Genomic DNA, 21221 nt, shown 5'->3' on the forward strand with positions numbered 1-21221 from the left:
ATATGGCGGTAGAAGTAGAACGAATAGGGCGGAAGTAGAATGAATAGGGCAGAAGTAGAACGAATAGGGCAGAAGTAGGGCAGAAGTAGAACGAATAGGGCAGAAGTAGAACGAATAGGGGAGAAGTAGAACGAGTAGGGCAGAAGTAGAACGAATAGGGCAGAAGTAGGGCAGAAGTAGAACGAATAGGGGAGAAGTAGAACGAGTAGGGCAGAAGTAGAACGAATAGGGCAGAAGTAGGGCAGAAGTAGAACGAATAGGGCAGAAGTAGAACGAATAGGGCAGAAGTAGGGCAGAAGTAGAACGAATAGGGGAGAAGTAGAACGAATAGGGGAGAAGTAGAACGAATAGGGGAGAAGTAGAACGAATAGGGGAGAAGTAGAACGAATAGGGCAGAAGTAGAACGAATAGGGGAGAAGTAGGGACCCAGGTTTATAGCTCTTCCTCTGCTTCACCATGAAGAAGAAACCAGGTCTCTGACACTTCCAATGTATCATGCTTGATCAGCGCTTTAACCCTTGCTTTCAAAATGAATCTAGACCAGAGGAACCATGCAAAAAATAAACTGAAATCATCCTAAACAGTGTATTTATATTTAGACTCTATAAACCAGAGAATGAATGTAGCTAGCAGGTCGCTGTCTCTCCTCCCTAAACTCCATTTGCTTCCCCAATGTGGCATGGTGGTTTCTTCTTCTAGTGAATATCTCTGTGTTTGATGACTGTTTGAAGTAGAGCTTGATATCATCTTAGACGTTTAACGAATCAAGAAATTGGAATAAAAAATGCTACTTGTTTGTACGTGCAAATCTACACTGAGCAAAAAATATAAACGCAACATGCAACAATTTCAAAGATTTTACTGAGTTACAGTTCATATAAGGAAATTTGTCAGTTAAAATAAATAAATGAGGCCCTAATCTATGGATTTCACATGACTGGGAATACAGATGTGTCTGTTGGTCACAGATACCTTTAATAAAAGGTAGGGGGCGTGGATCAGAAAACCAGTCAGTATCCGGTGTGACCACCATTTGCCTCATGCAGCGTGACACATCTCCTTCACATAGAGTTGATCAGGCTGTTGATTGTGGCCTGTGGAATGTTCTCCCACTCCTCTTCAATGGCTGTGGGACGTAGCTGGATATTGGCAGGAACTAGAACATGCTGTCGTATACGTCGATCCAGAGCATCCCAAACATGCTCAATGGGTGACATGTCTGGTGAGTATGCAGACCATGGAAGAACTGGGACATTTTTAGCTTCCAGGAATTGTGTACAGATCCTTGTGACATGGGGCCATGTATTATCATGTTGAAAAATGAGGTGATGGCGGCAGGTGAACGGCACGACAATGGGCCTCAGGATCTTGTCAGGATATCTTTGTGCATTCAAATTGCCATCGATAAAATGCAATTGTGTTCGTTGTCCGTAGTTTATGCCTGCCCACACCATAACCCCACTGCCATCATGGGGCACTCAACAAACCTCACGCCCACACGCCTGCCATCTGCCCGGTACAGTTGAAACCGGGATTCATCCTTGAAGACCACATTTCTCCAGCGTGCCAGTGGCAATCGAAGGTGAGCATTTGCCCACTGAAGTCGGTTACGACGCTGAACTGCAGTCAGGTCAAGACCCTGATGAGAGCGACGAGCAACGCAGATGAGCTTCCCTGAGACTGCTTCTAACAGTTTGTGCAGAAATTCTTTGGTTGTGCAAACCAACAGTTTCATCAGCTGTCCGGGCGTCTAGTCTCAGACGGTCCCGCTAGTGAAGAAGCTGGATGTGGAGGTCCTGGGCTGGCGTGGTTACACGTGGTCTGCGGTTGAGGCTGGTTGACATTGGAGGCGGCTTATGGTAGACAAATCAACATTCAATTCTCTGGCAAAAGTTTCGGTGGACATTCCGGCAGTCAGCATACCAATTGCACGCTCGCTCAAAACGTGATATTTGTGCCATTGTGTTGTGACAAAACTGCGCATTTTAGTGGGTTTTTATTGTCCCTAGCACAAGGTGCACCTGCGTCATGATCATGCTGTTTAATCAGCTTCTTGATATGCCACACCTGTCAGGTGGATGGATTATCTTAGCAAAGGAGAAATGCTCACTCACAGGGATGTAAACAAATGTGTGAACATTTTAGAGAAACAGCTTTTTCTTATACAACATTTCTGTTATCTTTTATTTCAGCTCATGAAACATGGAACCAAAACTTTACAAGTTCCGTTTATATTTTTGTTTATTGTAATATGCCCCACTGTTGTTGTTTATAGATACGTCAATGCCTTATTTTCCTGCCTGTTACAATAAATGTTTACTATATAAAAAGTATACATCATTTTTCTTTTTGTTTTTATTCAAACACTGAATATTGACCTGAAGTGTTGGTCTGCTTTCCCCCTCTACCCAGCTTCACGAGAGCAGTTACGATGCAGGCAAGGCACTACAGCGCCTGGTCAAAAAGCCTGTTCCCAAACTCATAGAGAAGTGCTGGTCAGAAGACGAAGTGGTAAGACACTCTTTACTATATTATTTGACAACATTTCACCTTTTAACTTCCAGAGAGGACGTGTTTATATCAGAGCTGGGTTCAAATAGAATTTATTTTCTTTCAAGCTGCGCTTAAATGAGCTTGCCTGGCTCAATGTACACACAACAGTTGAATGGACCATATTGTTACAGTGGCTTTATTCTGGCTTACTGTTGTTGTCTTTAGATGGTGCTGTTGAGATGGATCGTCAGAGTAGGCTGTGTAGCTGCTAGTTGGGCCCTCATTGGATTTGGGTTCTATCCCTTCCATGTCCTGAGCAGCTGCATCCTGTTTATTGCCTGTGGAATAAATCTTCAGCGTGTGTGTGTGTGTGTGTGTGTGTGTGTGTGTGTGTGTGTGTGTGTGTGTGTGTGTGTGTGTGTGTGTGTGTGTGTGTGTGTGTGAGAGAGAAAGAGGGAAAAGATTGAGGGCCTGTATTGTTGGTCTCCATTTGAATTTAGATTCACATTTCAGGCAGCTGTGGCTAGAGGGGTATTAAAATATGTCAGGCAGCTGTGGCTAGGAGGGTATTAAAATATGTCAGGCAGCTGTGGCTAGAGGGGTATTAAAATATGTCAGGCAGCTGTGGCTAGAGGGGTATTAAAATATGTCAGGCAGCTGTGGCTAGAGGGGTATTAAAATATGTCAGGCAGCTGTGGCTAGAGGGGTATTAAAATATGTCAGGCAGCTGTGGCTAGGAGGGTATTAAAATATGTCAGGCAGCTGTGGCTAGAGGGGTATTAAAATATGTCAGGCAGCTGTGGCTAGAGGGGTATTAAAATATGTCAGGCAGCTGTGGCTAGGAGGGTATTAAAATATGTCAGGCAGCTGTGGCTAGAGGGTATTAAAATATGTCAGGCAGCTGTGGCTAGGAGGGTATTAAAATATGTCAGGCAGCTGTGGCTAGGAGGGTATTAAAATATGTCAAGCAGCTGTGGCTAGAGGGGTATTAAAATATGTCAGGCAGCTGTGGCTAGGAGGGTATTAAAATATGTCAGGCAGCTGTGGCTAGGAGGGTATTAAAATATGTCAGGCAGCTGTGGCTAGAGGGGTATTAAAATATGTCAGGCAGCTGTGGCTAGAGGGGTATTAAAATATGTCAGGCAGCTGTGGCTAGAGGGGTATTAAAATATGTCAGGCAGCTGTGGCTAGAGAGGTATTAAAATATGTCAGGCAGCTGTGGCTAGAGGGGTATTAAAATATGTCAGGCAGCTGTGGCTAGAGGGGTATTAAAATATGTCAGGCAGCTGTGGCTAGGAGGGTATTAAAATATGTCAGGCAGCTGTGGCTAGAGGGGTATTAAAATATGTCAGGCAGCTGTGGCTAGAGAGGTATTAAAATATGTCAGGCAGCTGTGGCTAGAGGGGTATTAAAATATGTCAGGCAGCTGTGGCTAGAGGGGTATTAAAATATGTCAGGCAGCTGTGGCTAGGAGGGTATTAAAATATGTCAGGCAGCTGTGGCTAGAGGGGTATTAAAATATGTCAGGCAGCTGTGGCTAGGAGGGTATTAAAATATGTCAGGCAGCTGTGGCTAGAGGGGTATTAAAATATGTCAGGCAGCTGTGGCTAGGAGGGTATTAAAATATGTCAGGCAGCTGTGGCTAGGAGGGTATTAAAATATGTCAGGCAGCTGTGGCTAGAGGGGTATTAAAATATGTCAGGCAGCTGTGGCTAGGAGGGTATTAAAATATGTCAGGCAGCTGTGGCTAGAGGGGTATTAAAATATGTCAGGCAGCTGTGGCTAGGAGGGTATTAAAATATGTCAGGCAGCTGTGGCTAGAGGGGTATTAAAATATGTCAGGCAGCTGTGGCTAGAGGGGTATTAAAATATGTCAGGCAGCTGTGGCTAGAGGGGTATTAAAATATGTCAGGCAGCTGTGGCTAGAGGGGTATTAAAATATGTCAGGCAGCTGTGGCTAGGAGGGTATTAAAATATGTCAGGCAGCTGTGGCTAGGAGGGTATTAAAATATGTCAGGCAGCTGTGGCTAGAGGGGTATTAAAATATGTCAGGCAGCTGTGGCTAGGAGGGTATTAAAATATGTCAGGCAGCTGTGGCTAGAGGGGTATTAAAATATGTCAGGCAGCTGTGGCTAGAGGGGTATTAAAATATGTCAGGCAGCTGTGGCTAGAGGGGTATTAAAATATGTCAGGCAGCTGTGGCTAGGAGGGTATTAAAATATGTCAGGCAGCTGTGGCTAGAGGGGTATTAAAATATGTCAGGCAGCTGTGGCTAGAGGGGTATTAAAATATGTCAGGCAGCTGTGGCTAGGAGGGGTATTAAAATATGTCAGGCAGCTGTGGCTAGGAGGGTATTAAAATATGTCAGGCAGCTGTGGCTAGAGGGGTATTAAAATATGTCAAGCAGCTGTGGCTAGAAGGGTATTAAAATATGTCAGGCAGCTGTGGCTAGGAGGGGCTGGTATTAAAATATGTCAGGCAGCTGTGGCTAGAGGGGTATTAAAATATGTCAGGCAGCTGTGGCTAGGAGGGGTATTAAAATATGTCAGGCAGCTGTGGCTAGAGGGGTATTAAAATATGTCAGGCAGCTGTGGCTAGAGGGGTATTAAAATATGTCAAGCAGCTGTGGCTAGAAGGGCATTAAAATATGTCAGGCAGCTGTGGCTAGGAGGGGCTGGTATTAAAATATGTCAGGCAGCTGTGGCTAGAGGGGTATTAAAATATGTCAGGCAGCTGTGGCTAGAGGGGTATTAAAATATGTCAGGCAGCTGTGGCTAGAAGGGTATTAAAATATGTCAGGCAGCTGTGGCTAGAGGGGTATTAAAATATGTCAAGCAGCTGTGGCTAGAAGGGTATTAAAATATGTCAGGCAGCTGTGGCTAGAGGAGTATTAAAATATGTCAGGCAGCTGTGGCTAGGAGGGTATTAAAATATGTCAGGCAGCTGTGGCTAGAGGGGTATTAAAATATGTCAGGCAGCTGTGGCTAGGCGGGTATTAAAATATGTCAGGCAGCTGTGGCTAGAGGGGTATTAAAATATGTCAGGCAGCTGTGGCTAGGAGGGGTATTAAAATATGTCAGGCAGCTGTGGCTAGAAGGGTATTAAAATATGTCAGGCAGCTGTGGCTAGAGGGGTATTAAAATATGTCAGGCAGCTGTGGCTAGGAGGGGCTGGTATTAAAATATGTCAGGCAGCTGTGGCTAGGAGGGGCTGGTATTAAAATATGTCAGGCAGCTGTGGCTAGGAGGGTATTAAAATATGTCAGGCAGCTGTGGCTAGGAGGGTATTAAAATATGTCAGGCAGCTGTGGCTAGGAGGGGTATTAAAATATGTCAGGCAGCTGTGGCTAGGAGGGGTATTAAAATATGTCAAGCAGCTGTGGCTAGGAGGGGTATTAAAATATGTCAAGCAGCTGTGGCTAGGAGGGGCTGGTATTAAAATATGTCAGGCAGCTGTGGCTAGAGGGGTATTAAAATATGTCAGGCAGCTGTGGCTAGGAGGGACTGATATTAAAATATGTCAGGCATTACACAATGTGGGTTGGGATGGTGACAAATCACAATCAGTGTTGTGGTCTTGATACCAATTTAGCTAGCTAGCAAACACTGTAATCTCATCATGAATGCAATCAAGCACATGGTCTGAATGATAGATCTGCACCAACTAACTAAGTCCACTAACATAATAGGTCCAGACAGTAACGGTGTTATTTTTGTATCAAGGATGAGTTCACTTTGGCACCAGTCCATTGTTCACGCATAAGTACCACAGACTGCTAGCTAACTAGTTAGGCTAACTACCTTGTTGGTTAGATAGCGCCTAACTACCTTGCTGGTTAGATAGCGCCTAACTACCTTGCTGGCTAGCTAGAGCCGAACTACGTTGCTGGCTAGCTACAGCCGAACTACGTTGCTGGCTAGCTACAGCCGAACTACGTTGCTGGCTAGCTAGAGCCGAACTACGTTGCTGGCTAGCTAGAGCCGAACTACGTTGCTGGCTAGCTAGAGCCGAACTGCGTTGCTGGCTAGCTAGAGCCGAACTGCGTTGCTGGCTAGCAGAGCCGAACTACCTTGCTGGCTAGCCAGCCAGCTAACATTAACTAAGTAAGCATGTGTGCAGGACAGAGCTCTTTGCTAAGTGAAGTGTACTTTGATACATATGTTGGTATTGATACAGTGTTGGCCCAGATACAAGCGGTGGCCCAGAGACAAGCACTAGTATTGATGCATGCGATAGTATTGACATCCGATGGTCTTGATACTGTGTCTATAGTTTCATACACCTTCTGTTGTGAGATTACTTGGATTTAAAAAACTATTAGTGAAACAAAGAAGAAAAAAACCTGTAAGTTTGTTTCAGTGGGAAACTCTGAGGGCCCAGAATATTTGACACAATGTTGCAAGTTCGTACTAGCTTCAGGCCAGACCCAAGTTAACAGTTGATACAATGTTTCAGGTTCCTTGCAGACAGGCCATGTGAAGCCAATGTGATTTCTAGGATATTTATCAGGATATATTCTACCTGCAGGCTGCAATGTTCTTATTTGTTGGCTTTATGTAGGCTATTTTTACATAGTTGGCAATAGATGTTACATTTTAGGTTTGTATCATTTCCATTTGGATGTGGATAGAATTTAGATTAACCACATGCCAATGATTTTGCGATACGAAGATGTTATTATTAATTAATTTAAACTGTTACTCAAAAAATTTGCATATGAACCATAACTGGCACGCAGATCGGTAGAAATTGTAAGATAAATTAGCATTCCACATGAAAGGTAGCCGACTCCTCGTGTAGCCTATTACCGGCAACTTCAGGACAGTAACGGCAGAATCAGCCAAAGCCAGCAGGAGTGGGAGGAGGATGGTCAGGTTGTTGCTTTTTCTTCTTCTGGTTATCTTGATCTCTGGATCCCTCTTGAGTCATGTGTCTTATTTCATCAAACAGTGTGCTTAAAGCATCAGACAAGCTAAATGCGTATAGTTGATTTTATTAAAACACATATGGTGTATCTATATATGAAAAAATACACGTTTCAAATGTTTGACCAAGAACAAACCACTTTTGGACGACCAAGATTGGGACAGGGACAGCTCTAACATCCAGATGCACGTTGTCCCAGCAGTCATGTGGGCTCAGCTCTGACGGAAGTGAATCACGCGGGCTCAGCTCTGACGGAAGTGAATCACGCGGGCTCAGCTCTGACGGAAGTGAATCACGCGGGCTCAGCTCTGACGGAAGTGAATCACGCGGGCTCAGCTCTGACGGAAGTGAATCACGCGGGCTCAGCTCTGACGGAAGTGAATCACGCGGGCTCAGCTCTGACGGAAGTGAATCACGCGGGCTCAGCTCTGACGGAAGTGAATCACGCGGGCTCAGCTCTGACGGAAGTGAATCACGCGGGCTCAGCTCTGACGGAAGTGAATCACGCGGGCTCAGCTCTGACGGAAGTGAATCACGCGGGCTCAGCTCTGACGGAAGTGAATCACGCGGGCTCAGCTCTGACGGAAGTGAATCACGCGGGCTCAGATCTGACGGAAGTGAATCGTTCGGGTTCAGCTCTGACGGAAGTGAATCGTTCGGGTTCAGCTCTGACGGAAGTGAATCATACGGGTTCAGCTCTGACGGAAGTGAATCGTTCGGGCTCAGCTCTGACGGAAGTGAATCGTTCGGGTTCAGCTCTGACGGAAGTGAATCATGCGGACTCAGCTCTGACGGAAGTGAATCGTTCGGGTTCAGCTCTGACGGAAGTGAATCATACGGGTTCAGCTCTAACGGAAGTGAATCGTTCAGGCTCAGCTCTGACGGAAGTGAATCGTTCAGGCTCAGCTCTGACGGAAGTGAATCATGTGTTGATTTGCTTTAATTGAACATAATGGTTCAGTCTGATCTGAATAAACCATAAAGCCAGTACACACACACACACAGACAGATGAAGGCCCACGGCAGCTAATCGTAACAAAGGAAGTCACTCGTCCTTCAGTAGGAATGGACCAGCTATGAATTCTCTATTATTTATGCATGATGGCTGCGTTGAGATAATCACAGAAATGAATGTGTGTGCGTGTAGGGGGTTCATGGGCAGTTCTCTCCCCACACGCCAGACCACTCCACAGGCCAATCACAGGCCACTTATCAGCAGGCACGCTCTGCAGATAGCAGCCACAGCCGCATATCATTTTCCCCGCTGCCTGAGGAGGTAGTCTGTGTAAGGTTGTAAGCCCTCCCCATTGTGTCCAAAGCTCAGCCAGTCACCTAGCCACCCATCATCAGTCAGCCAACCAGTCATTTATTCACCCATCATCACTCTCGCCCTCCCTTCCTTCCTTCCCTCCCTCCCTTCCTTCCTTCCTTCCTTCCTTCCTTCCTTCCTTCCTTCCTTCCTTCCTTCCTTCCTTCCTTCCTTCCTTCCTTCCTTCCTTCCTTCCTTCCTTCCTTCCCTCCCTCCCTCCCCTCCCCTCCCCTCCCCTCCCCTCCATCCCTCCCTCCCAGCCCTTGTAAAGTGATGTGATTTCCATTTGGTCCTTTGCAGCCCTACAAACAGCCTTGAGGGACAGGTGTAAATGTACCCCTGACCTTGATGCTCAGACACACACACGCTCACACGCTCACACGCTCACACGCTCACACACACACACACACACACACACACACACACACACACACACACAGAGATACCCACACTGACACCGTCCCCATCTGCCCCGCTGCTCCCTCCTGAATAAATAATTCTGCTCCTTCTCCTCCTTCTCTCCTCCTCCTCTCCCCTCTCCTCCTTCTCCTCTCCCCTCTCCTCCTTCTCCTCTCCCCTCTCCTCCTCCTCCTTCTCCTCCCTTTCTCCTGCTCTCCCCTCTCCTCTTTCTCCTCCCCTTCTCCTCTCCCCTCTCCTCCTTCTCCTCCTCCTCTCCTCTCTCCTCCTTCTCCTCCCCTCCTCTCCTACTCCTCCTCCTTCTCCTCCCTTTCTCCTGCTCTCTTCTCTCCCCTCTCCTCCTCCTTCTCCTCCCCCTACTCCTTCTCCTCTCCTCCTCCTCTCCCCTCTCCTTCTTCTCCTCCCCTACTCCTCCTCTCCTCCCCTCCTCCTTCTCCTCCCCTCCTCCTCCTCTCCCTTCTCCTCCCCTCCTCCTCCTCTCCAGTTCTCCCCTCCTCCTCCTCTCACCCCCCAGGACCAGCCTCATTTTTCCTTGCTTCCTACTTTTCTTCCTTTTGAGATGTGAATAAAAGTGACAGCGAGGGCTGTGGAGATTACAGAATCAGCCTGTCTGCAGGGTCACTGGTCACCTCCCTTCTCCCCCTCTCTATCTCTCCCCCCTCTCTTTCTCCCCCTCTCTTTCTCCTCCCTCTCTCTCGCCCCTCCTCTCTCTTACTCTCCACCTCTGTCTGTCTTCCCCCTCTCCTTCCCTGCTGCTGCTGCCACATAGAACACAAGTCTAGTCTCTGCCACCTCTCATTTCACTGCTTCTTGAAATAGTCACATACATTCTCCCTACAATCATCTGAAATAGTCACATACATTCTCCCTACAATAATCTGAAATAGTCACATACATTCTCCCTACAATAATCTTAAATAGTCACATACATTCTCCCTACAATAATCTGAAATAGTCACATACATTCTCCCTACAATAATCTGAAATAGTCACATACATTCTCCCCACAATAATCTGAAATGGTCACATACATTCTCCCCACAATAATCTGAAATAGTCACATACATTCTCCCTACAATAATCTGAAATAGTCACATACATTCTCCCTACAATAATCTGAAATAGTCACATACATTCTCCCTACAATAATCTTAAATAGTCACATACATTCTCCCCACAATAATCTGAAATAGTCACATACATTCTCCCTACAATAATCTGAAATAGTCACATACATTCTCCCTACAATAATCTGAAATGGTCACATACATTCTCCCCACAATAATCTGAAATAGTCACATACATTCTCCCTACAATAATCTGAAATAGTCACATACATTCTCCCCACAATAATCTGAAATAGTCACATACATTCTCCCCACAATAATCTGAAATAGTCACATACATTCTCCCCACAATAATCTGAAATAGTCACATACATTCTCCCTACAATAATCTGAAATAGTCACATACATTCTCCCTACAATAATCTGAAATAGTCACATACATTCTCCCTACAATAATCTGAAATAGTCACATACATTCTCCCCACAATAATCTGAAATGGTCACATACATTCTCCCCACAATAATCTGAAATGGTCACATACTTTCTCCCCACAATAATCTGAAATGGTCACATACAGTGCATTAGGAAAGTATTCAGACCCCTTGACTTTTCCCACATTTTGTTATGTTACAGCCTTATTCTAAAATGGATTAAATACAACAAAAAACTCCATAATGACATCACAATACCCCATAATGACATCACAATACCCCATAATGACATCACAATACCCCATAATGACACAGCGAAAAAAGGTTTTTAGAAATATCTTATTTACATAAGTATTCAGACCCTTTGCTATGAGACTTGAAATTGAGCTCAGGTGCATCCTGTTTCCATTGGTCGTCCTTGAGATGTTTCTACAACTTGATTGGAGTCCACCTGTGATAAATTCAATTGATTGGACATGATTTGGAAAGGCACACACCTGTCTATATAAGGTCCCACAGTTGACAGTGCATGTCAGAGCAAAAACCAAGCCAAAGGAATTGTCCGTAGAGCTCCGAGACAGGAGTGTGTCGAGGCACAGATCTGGGGAACGTTACAAAAATGTTTTGTAGCATTGAAGGTCCCCAAGAACACTGTGGCCTCCATCATTCGTAAATGGAAGATGTTTGGAACCACCAAGACTCATCCTAGAGCTGGCCGCTCGGCCAAACTGAGCAATCGGGGAGAAGGGCCTTGGTCAGGGAGGTGACCAAGAACCTGATGGTCACTCTGACAGAGCTTCAGAGTTCCTCTGTGGCAATGGAAGAAACTTCCAGAAGGACAACCATCTCTGCAGCACTTCACCAATTAGGCCTTTATGGTAGAGTGGCCAGACGGAAGCCACTCCTCAGTTAAAGCCACATGGCAGCCCGCTTGGAGTTTGCCAAAAGGCACCTAAAGGACTCTCAGACCATGAGAAACAAGATTCTCTGGTCTGATGAAACTAAGATTGAACTCTTTGGCCTGTATTCCAAGCGTCACGTCTGGAGGAAACCTGGCACCATCCCTACGGTGACACATGGTGGTGGCAGCATCATGTTGTGGGGATGTTTTTCAGCGGCAGGGACTGGGAGACTAGTCAGGAACACGGGAAAGGTGAACGGAGCGAAGTACAGAGGTCCTTGATGAAAACCTGCTCCAGAGCGCTCAGGACCTCCAGACTGGGTCGAAGGTTCACCTCCCAACAGGACAACGACCCTAAGCACACAGCCAAGACAACGCAGGAGTGGCTTCAGGACAAGTCTCTGAATGTCCTTGAGTGGCCCAGCCAGAGCCCAGACCTGAACCCGATAGATCATCTCTGGAGAGACCTGAAAATAGCTGTGCAGCGACGCTCCCCATCCAACCTGACAGAGCTTGAGAGGATCTGCAGAGAAGAATGGGAGAAACTCCCCAAATACAGGTGTGCCAACCTTTGTATCGTCATACCCAAGAAGACTTGATGCTGTAATCGCTGACAAAGGTGCTTCAACAAAGTACTGAGTAGAGGGTCTGAATACTTATGTAAATGTGATATTTTTTTAATATGAGCAACAGAAATATTCTAAACCTGTTTTTGCATTTTCATTATGGGGTACTGTGTGTAGATTGAGGGGGGAAAACAATTGAATCAATTTTATAATAAGTCTGTAACGTAAGAAAGATTTTTAAGCCTTGAGACAATTGAAACAGTTATCTAACCTAGCCTCAGATAGCCCCCCCACCCCCCCCCCACCCCATTGCGGGCGGCAGGTAGCCTTGCGGTTAAGAGCATTGGACCAGTAACCGAAAGGTCGTTTGTTCGAATCCCAGAGCCAACTAGGTGAAAAATTGGCCGATGTGCCCTTGAGCAAGGCACTTAACCCTCATTTCTCCTGTAAGTCTCTCCTACCCCCCCCCCCCCCACATCCCCCAACCACTCATCTGACCCCCCCCACATCCCCAACCACTCATCTGACCCCCCCCATCCCCCACATCCCCAACCACTCATCTAACCCCCCACATCCCCACTATCTGACCCCCCCACATCCCCAACCACTCATCTGACCCCCCCCCACATCCCCAACCACTCATCTGACCCCCCACATCCCCACCACTCATCTGACCCCCACATCCTCCACCACTCATCTGACCCCCCCCACATCCCCAACCACTCATCTGACCCCCCCACATCCCCACCACTCATCTGACCCCCCCCCACATCCCCAACCACTCATCTGACCCCCCCCACATCCCCCCACCACTCATCTGACCCCCCCACATCCTCCACCACTCATCTGAACCCCCCCCACTCATCTGACCCCCCCCCATCCCCAACCACTCATCTGACCCCCCCCCACAACCCCAACCACTCATCTGACCCCCCACATCCCCCACCACTCATCTGAAGTTATTATTCAGCCAAACATTCAAACCTGAAATAAAGCTGCTAATGAAGTCTTTTGGCCAACAGGAGGAGCTCTATCTGTGTGTGATGTATGATCGCGGTGGGCAGTAGGGTCTATTCATCAACCATGCTAAGGCTCATCTCTCTGGCTCTGTCAAAGCCATGAGGGGAGGGGGTGTGAATAGGAGAGGAAAAGAGGAGGTGAAGAGGAAAGAGGAGGTGAAGAGGGGGGAGAGGGGAAGAGGAGGTGAGGGAAGAGGGAGGAGAGGTGAAGAGGTGAGAAGGAAAGAGGAGGTGAGGAGGGAAGAGGAGGTGAGGAGAGAAGAGAAGAGGAAGGGGAGGGAGAAGAGGGAAGAGGAGGGGACAGGGAGAAGAGGGAAGAGGTGAGGAGGAGGGGGTGAAGGGGGAAGAGGAGGTGAAGTGGGAAGGGGAGGTGAAGTGGGGAGGGAAGAGGTGGAGAGGAGGGGAGGAGGTGAAGCGGAGGTGAAGAGGGGTGAGGAGGGTAAGGAGGGAAGAGGAAGAGGTGAAGAGGGGAGGGAAGAGGTGGGGAGGGAAGAGGAGGAGGAGAAGAGGGAAGGGGAGGTGAAGAGAGAGGAGGTGAAGAGGGAAGAGGTGAGGAGGAAAGAGGTGAAGTGGGAAGAGGGAGAAGAAGGGAAGAGGTGAAGAGGAGGGAGGAGAGGGGAAGGGGAGGTGGGGAGGGGTGAGGAGGGAAGAGGGAAGGGGAGGTGAGGAGGGAAGAGGGGGTGAAGACGGAAGAGGGGGCGAAGAGGGAAGAGGAGGCGAAGAGGGAAGAGGATGGGAAGAGGAGGTGAGGGGGGAAGAGGAGGTGAGGGGGGAAGAGGAGGAGAGGAGGCGAGGGGAAGAGGTGAAGAGGGAAGAGGTAGGGGGAAAGAGGAAAGGAAAGGTGAGAAGGAAAGAGGAGGGAAGAGGAGGTGAAGGGGTGAGGAGGGAAGAGGGAGAAGATGTGAAGAGGGGGGAGGTGAAGATGTGGTGAAGAGGAAAGGAGAGGTGAAGTGGGGGAGGGGAAGAGGAGGTGAAGAGGGAAGGGGAGGTGCAGAGGGAAGATGAGGTAAAGAGGAGAGGTGCAGAGGGAAGAGGAGGTGCAGAGGGAAGAGGAGGTGGTGGGAAGGGGGAGAAGATGTGAAGGGGGAGGAGGTGCAGAGGGAGTAGAGGAGGTGCAGAGGGAGTAGAGGAGGTGCAGAGGGAGTAGAGGAGGTGCAGAGGAGAGGTAAAGAGGAGAGGTGAAGATGGAAGCCTGCTACTGGAACGGCCCCCCAGTGGTGGGATCACAGTCTAGCTACCCAACCACCCAGACACACACACAACTCTTGTTGGCCACCCACAGAGTTTTCATACGGTGCCTGCATGGCTTTTCTAACGTTATTCTATAACTGTTTACTCAGGAAGGGTGTGAATGTCCTGACTCCTTTTTGTTTCAGTAGAAAGTACTATGAGAGAAACATTTACGTACTAAACTAGTAGTTAGCGCAATACAAAAAAACATGTTGACATTTTGTAACAAGAAAATATACCCAGCTTTAATATGTTGAGTAACTTTGTTTGTTTGTCTGTTTGTTTGTTTGCAGCATAGCTGAACAGCGTTCGTTCGAGCGTGTTGTTCCACTAGCAGTACATTAAACATGTCACATGAATGATTCTAATTTCCACTCAAATGTGACGAACTGACTCGATTGTAAGCAAAGTTGAACTGAGGTTAGATGTTGTTGTGTCACAATGGAGAGGATGTAGGGTGTCTTGCATCTGTCACTGTGGTTTTCCCTCACACACACACACACACACACACACACACACACACACACACACACACACACACACACCCATCTGTCTTAAAGCCTGTGGTGATTTCCCCTCCAATAAGTTTGATGCGTAAAGCGGAGTGTAATGTTTCATAGGTTATTATTGTTCATGAACGTTTGATGTTGCTGATTACACTAGTAGTTCCCAGGTGGGTTTAGTGGATAGTGGAAGGGTTGTTTTTGTCAGCATGCAGCTAAACCCTTCTACTGTGTGTAGTCTCAGTCGGCATGCAGCTAAACCCTTCTACTGTGTGTAGTCTCAGTCGGCATGCAGCTAAACCCTTCTACTGTGTGTAGTCTCAGTCGGCATGCAGCTAAACCCTTCTACTGTGTGTAGTCTCAGTCGGCATGCAGCTAAACCCTTCTACTGTGTGTAGTCTCAGTCGGCATGCAGCTAAACCCTTCTACTGTGTGTAGTCTCAGTCGGCATGCAGCTAAACCCTTCTACTGTGTGTAGTCTCAGTCGGCATGCAGCTAAACCCTTCTACTGTGTGTAGTCTCAGTCGGCATGCAGCTAAACCCTTCTACTGTGTGTAGTTTCAGTCAGCATGCAGCTAAACCCTTCTACTGTGTGTAGTCTCAGTCGGCATGCAGCTAAACCCTTCTACTGTGTGTAGTCTCAGTCGGCATGCAGCTAAACCCTTCTACTGTGTGTAGTCTCAGTCGGCATGCAGCTAAACCCTTCTACTGTGTGTAGTCTCAGTCGGCATGCAGCTAAACCCTTCTACTGTGTGTAGTCTCAGTCGGCATGCAGCTAAACCCTTCTACTGTGTGTAGTCTCAGTCGGCATGCAGCTAAACCCTTCTACTGTGTGTAGTCTCAGTCGGCATGCAGCTAAACCCTTCTACTTGGCCACGTGTTCTATTTGGTGGTAAAACAAAAAGAGAAGACGTTTAAGATGAATTATTAAAAGTCTGTGTTAGCGTACCGTAGCCTTATGGCCTGCTATCATAATGATAGCATCCCAAATGGCACCTTGTTCCCTATGAAGTGCACTACTGTTGACCAGAGCATTGTGGGCTCTAATCAAAGGTAGTGCACTATAAAAAAAAATTAAAAAGTGCCATTTTGGGACACATCTTACCCACGTTTTACAGCTTCTAACAATCAGCCCTGGAGCAGGAAGTACCAACACATTACAATAACATTTACAGCTTTTTGCTCTCCCTCACCACCTCTAACACCCTGTAGAGTGTACTGTTAGACACAGAGAGGAAACAAGTACTGTTAGACACAGAGAGGAAACAAGTACTGTTAGACACAGAGAGGAAACAAGTACTGTTAGACACAGAGAGGAAACAAGTACTGTTAGATACAGAGAGGAAACAAGTACTGTTAGACACAGAGAGGAAACAAGTACTGTTAGACACAGAGAGGAAACAAGTACTGTTAGATACAGAGAGGAAACAAGTACTGTTAGATACAGAGAGGAAACAAGTACTGTTAGACACAGAGAGAAAACAAGTACTGTTAGACACAGAGAGGAAACAAGTACTGTTAGACACAGAGAGGAAACAAGTACTGTTAGACACAGAGAGGAAACAAGTACTGTTAGACACAGAGAGGAAACAAGTACTGTTAGACACAGCAGAGAGGAAACAAGTACTGTTAGATACAACAGAGAGAAAACAAGTACTGTTAGATCCAACAGAGAGAAAACAAGTACTGTTAGATACAACAGAGAGAAAACAAGTACTGTTAGATACAGAGAGGAAACAAGTACTGTTAGATACAACAGAGAGAAAACAAGTACTGTTAGACACAGAGAGGGAACAAGTACTGTTAGACACAGAGAGGAAACAAGTACTGTTAGACACAGAGAGGAAACAAGTACTGTTAGATACAGAGAGGAAACAAGTACTGTTAGACACAGAGAGAAAACAAGTACTGTTAGACACAGAGAGGAAACAAGTACTGTTAGACACAGAGAGGAAACAAGTACTGTTAGACACAGAGAGGAAACAAGTACTGTTAGACACAGAGAGGAAACAAGTACTGTTAGACACAGAGAGGAAACAAGTACTGTTAGACACAGAGAGGAAACAAGTACTGTTAGATACTGAGAGGAAACAAGTACTGTTAGATACAACAGAGAGAAAACAAGTACTGTTAGACACAGAGAGGAAACAAGTACTGTTAGATACAGCAGAGAGGAAACAAGTACTGTTAGATACAGCAGAGAGGAAACAAGTACTGTTAGATACAGCAGAGAGGAAACAAGTACTGTTAGATACAGCAGAGAGGAAACAAGTACTGTTAGATACAGCAGAGAGGAAACAAGTACTGTTAGATACAGCAGAGAGGAAACAAGTACTGTTAGATACAGCAGAGAGGAAACAAGTACTGTTAGACACAACAGAGAGAAAACAAGTACTGTTAGATACAGCAGAGAGGAAACAAGTACTGTTAGACACAGAGAGGAAACAAGTACTGTTAGACACAGAGAGGAAACAAGTACTGTTAGACACAGAGAGGAAACAAGTACTGTTAGACACAGAGAGGAAACAAGTACTGTTAGACACAACAGAGAGAAAACAAGTACTGTTAGATACAACAGAGAGAAAACAAGTACTGTTAGACACAGAGAGGAAACAAGTACTGTTAGACACAGAGAGGAAACAAGTACTGTTAGATACAGAGAGAAAGAAAACAAGTACTGTTAGATACAGCAGAGAGAAAACAAGTACTCTTAGACACAGCAGAGAGGAAACAAGTACTGTTAGACACAGAGAGGAAACAAGTACTGTTAGACACAGAGAGGAAACAAGTACTGTTAGATACAGAGAGGAAACAAGTACTGTTAGACACAGCAGAGAGAAAACAAGTACTGTTAGACACAGCAGAGAGGAAACAAGTACTGTTAGACACAGAGAGGAAACAAGTACTGTTAGATACAACAGAGAGAAAACAAGTACTGTTAGACACAGAGAGGAAACAAGTACTGTTAGACACAGAGAGAAAGAAAACAAGTACTGTTAGATACAGCAGAGAGAAAACAAGTACTGTTAGACACAGCAGAGAGGAAACAAGTACTGTTAGACACAGAGAGGAAACAAGTACTGTTAGACACAGAGAGGAAACAAGTACTGTTAGACACAGAGAGGAAACAAGTACTGTTAGACACAGAGAGGAAACAAGTACTGTTAGACACAGAGAGAAAGAAAACAAGTACTGTTAGATACAGCAGAGAGGAAACAAGTACTGTTAGACACAGAGAGGAAACAAGTACTGTTAGACACAGAGAGAAAGAAAACAAGTACTGTTAGATACAACAGAGAGGGAACAAGTACTGTTAGATACAGCAGAGAGGAAACAAGTACTGTTAGATACAGAGAGAAAACAAGTACTGTTAGACACAGAGAGGAAACAAGTACTGTTAGACACAGAGAGGAAACAAGTACTGTTAGACACAGAGAGGAAACAAGTACTGTTAGACACAGCAGAGAGGAAACAAGTACTGTTAGATACAGAGAGGAAACAAGTACTGTTAGACACAGAGAGGAAACAAGTACTGTTAGACACAGAGAGGAAACAAGTACTGTTAGATACAGAGAGGAAACAAGTACTGTTAGACACAGCAGAGAGGAAACAAGTACTGTTAGATACAGAGAGGAAACAAGTACTGTTAGACACAGACAGGAAACAAGTACTGTTAGACACAGAGAGAAAACAAGTACTGTTAAACACAGAGAGGAAACAAGTACTGTTAGACACAGAGAGGAAACAAGTACTGTTAGATACAGAGAGGAAACAAGTACTGTTAGACACAGAGAGGAAACAAGTACTGTTAGATACAGAGAGGAAACAAGTACTGTTAGACACAGAGAGGAAACAAGTACTGTTAGATACAGAGAGAAAACAAGTACTGTTAGACACAGAGAGGAAACAAGTACTGTTAGATACAGAGAGAAAACAAGTACTGTTAGACACAGCAGAGAGGAAACAAGTACTGTTAGACACAGCAGAGAGGAAACAAGTACTGTTAGATACAGAGAGGAAACAAGTACTGTTAGACACAGAGAGAAAACAAGTACTGTTAGACACAGAGAGGAAACAAGTACTGTTAGACACAGCAGAGAGGAAACAAGTACTGTTAGACACAGCAGAGAGGAAACAAGTACTGTTAGACACAGCAGAGAGGAAACAAGTACTGTTAGACACAGCAGAGAGGAAACAAGTACTGTTAGACACAGAGAGGAAACAAGTACTGTTAGACACAGAGAGGAAACAAGTACTGTTAGACACAGAGAGGAAACAAGTACTGTTAGACACAACAGAGAGGAAACAAGTACTGTTAGACACAACAGAGAGGAAACAAGTACTGTTAGACACAGAGAGGAAACAAGTACTGTTAGACACAACAGAGAGGAAACAAGTACTGTTAGACACAGAGAGGAAACAAGTACTGTTAGACACAACAGAGAGGAAACAAGTACTGTTAGACACAACGAGAGGAAACAAGTACTGTTAGACACAACAGAGAGGAAACAAGTACTGTTAGACACAGAGAGGAAACAAGTACTGTTAGACACAGAGAGGAAACAAGTACTGTTAGACACAGAGAGGAAACAAGTACTGTTAGACACAGCAGAGAGGAAACAAGTACTGTTAGACACAGCAGAGAGGAAACAAGTACTGTTAGATACAGAGAGAAAACAAGTACTGTTAGACACAGAGAGGAAACAAGTACTGTTAGACACAGCAGAGAGGAAACAAGTACTGTTAGACACAGCAGAGAGGAAACAAGTACTGTTAGACACAGCAGAGAGGAAACAAGTACTGTTAGACACAGCAGAGAGGAAACAAGTACTGTTAGACACAGAGAGGAAACAAGTACTGTTAGACACAGAGAGGAAACAAGTACTGTTAGACACAGAGAGGGAACAAGTACTGTTAGACACAGAGAGGAAACAAGTACTGTTAGACACAACAGAGAGGAAACAAGTACTGTTAGACACAGAGAGGAAACAAGTACTGTTAGACACAACAGAGAGGAAACAAGTACTGTTAGACACAGAGAGGAAACAAGTACTGTTAGACACAGAGAGGAAACAAGTACTGTTAGACACAACAGAGAGGAAACAAGTACTGTTAGACACAACAGAGAGGAAACAAGTACTGTTAGACACAGAGAGGAAACAAGTACTGTTAGACACAGAGAGGAAACAAGTACTGTTAGACACAACAGAGAGGAAACAAGTACTGTTAGACACAACAGAGAGGAAACAAGTACTGTTAGACACAGAGAGGAAACAAGTACTGTTAGACACAACAGAGAGGAAACAAGTACTGTTAGACACAACAGAGAGGAAACAAGTACTGTTAGACACAACAGAGAGGAAACAAGTACTGTTAGACACAGAGAGGAAACAAGTACTGTTAGACACAGAGAGGAAACAAGTACTGTTAGACACAGAGAGGAAACAAGTACTGTTAGACACAACAGAGAGGAAACAAGTACTGTTAGATACAACAGAGAGAAAACAAGTACTGTTAGATACAGAGAGGAAACAAGTACTGTTAGATACAGAGAGGGAACAAGTACTGTTAGATACAGCAGAGAGGAAACAAGTACTGTTAGATACAGAGAGAAAACAAGTACTGTTAGACACAGAGAGGAAACAAGTACTGTTAGACACAGCAGAGAGGAAACAAGTACTGTTAGATACAGCAGAGAGGAAACAAGTACTGTTAGACACAGCAGAGAGGAAACAAGTACTGTTAGACACAACAGAGGGGAAAAGAGAGGGGGAAAGTGCCAGCCTCTCTGAAACACTCTGACAGAGAGACGTCTGTTGTTTCAGCACACATAGTGGCTGGTGATTTGGTAGCTAGCCTTCATCCACCCTCCTTCCCCATTCCTCTTTTCCTCCCTCCCTCTTCCTCTGCCCCTCCTCCCCCACTGTGTTGCCTAACAACAGTGGGCTGGAGCTATAGGAGCAGGGGGAGGGAGGGAGCACAGGCAGAGAGAGAGAAGAGGGGGGAGGGAGGGAGCACAGGCAGAGAGAGAGAAGAGGGGGGAGGGAGGGAGGGAGCACAGGCAGAGAGAGAAGGGGGGGAGGGAGGGAGCACAGGCAGAGAGAGAGTATAGGGAGGGAGGGAGGGAGGGAGGGAGGGAGGGAGGGAGCACAGGCAGAGAGAGAGAAGAGGGGGGGAGGGAGGAGCACAGGCAGAGAGAGAGGAGGGGGGAGGGAGCAGGCAGAGAAGAGGGAGGGAGCTGACAGAGAGGGAGAAGAGGGAGGGAGAAGAGAAGGAGAGAGAGTGAGGGAGCTGAGAGAGAAGAGGGAGGGAGGGAGGGAGGGAGAGCGGGAGCAGAGGCAGAGCAGAGAGATTGGTA

The 21221-nt window shown here is 46.0% G+C and overlaps 1 protein-coding gene across 1 annotated transcript in view; it reads left to right on the forward strand.

Annotated features, from left to right (window-relative positions):
• Window positions 1-21221, forward strand: part of rerea (arginine-glutamic acid dipeptide (RE) repeats a) — a 387734-nt gene that overhangs the window by 292616 nt on the left and 73897 nt on the right. The window contains 1 exon segment of the mRNA XM_045696470.1: window positions 2413-2511. Coding sequence (XP_045552426.1) covers window positions 2413-2511 — 99 coding nt within the window.

Source organism: Salmo salar, chromosome ssa15 (assembly GCF_905237065.1).
Source record: "Salmo salar chromosome ssa15, Ssal_v3.1, whole genome shotgun sequence".
Classification (NCBI taxonomy): Eukaryota; Metazoa; Chordata; class Actinopteri; order Salmoniformes; family Salmonidae; genus Salmo; species Salmo salar.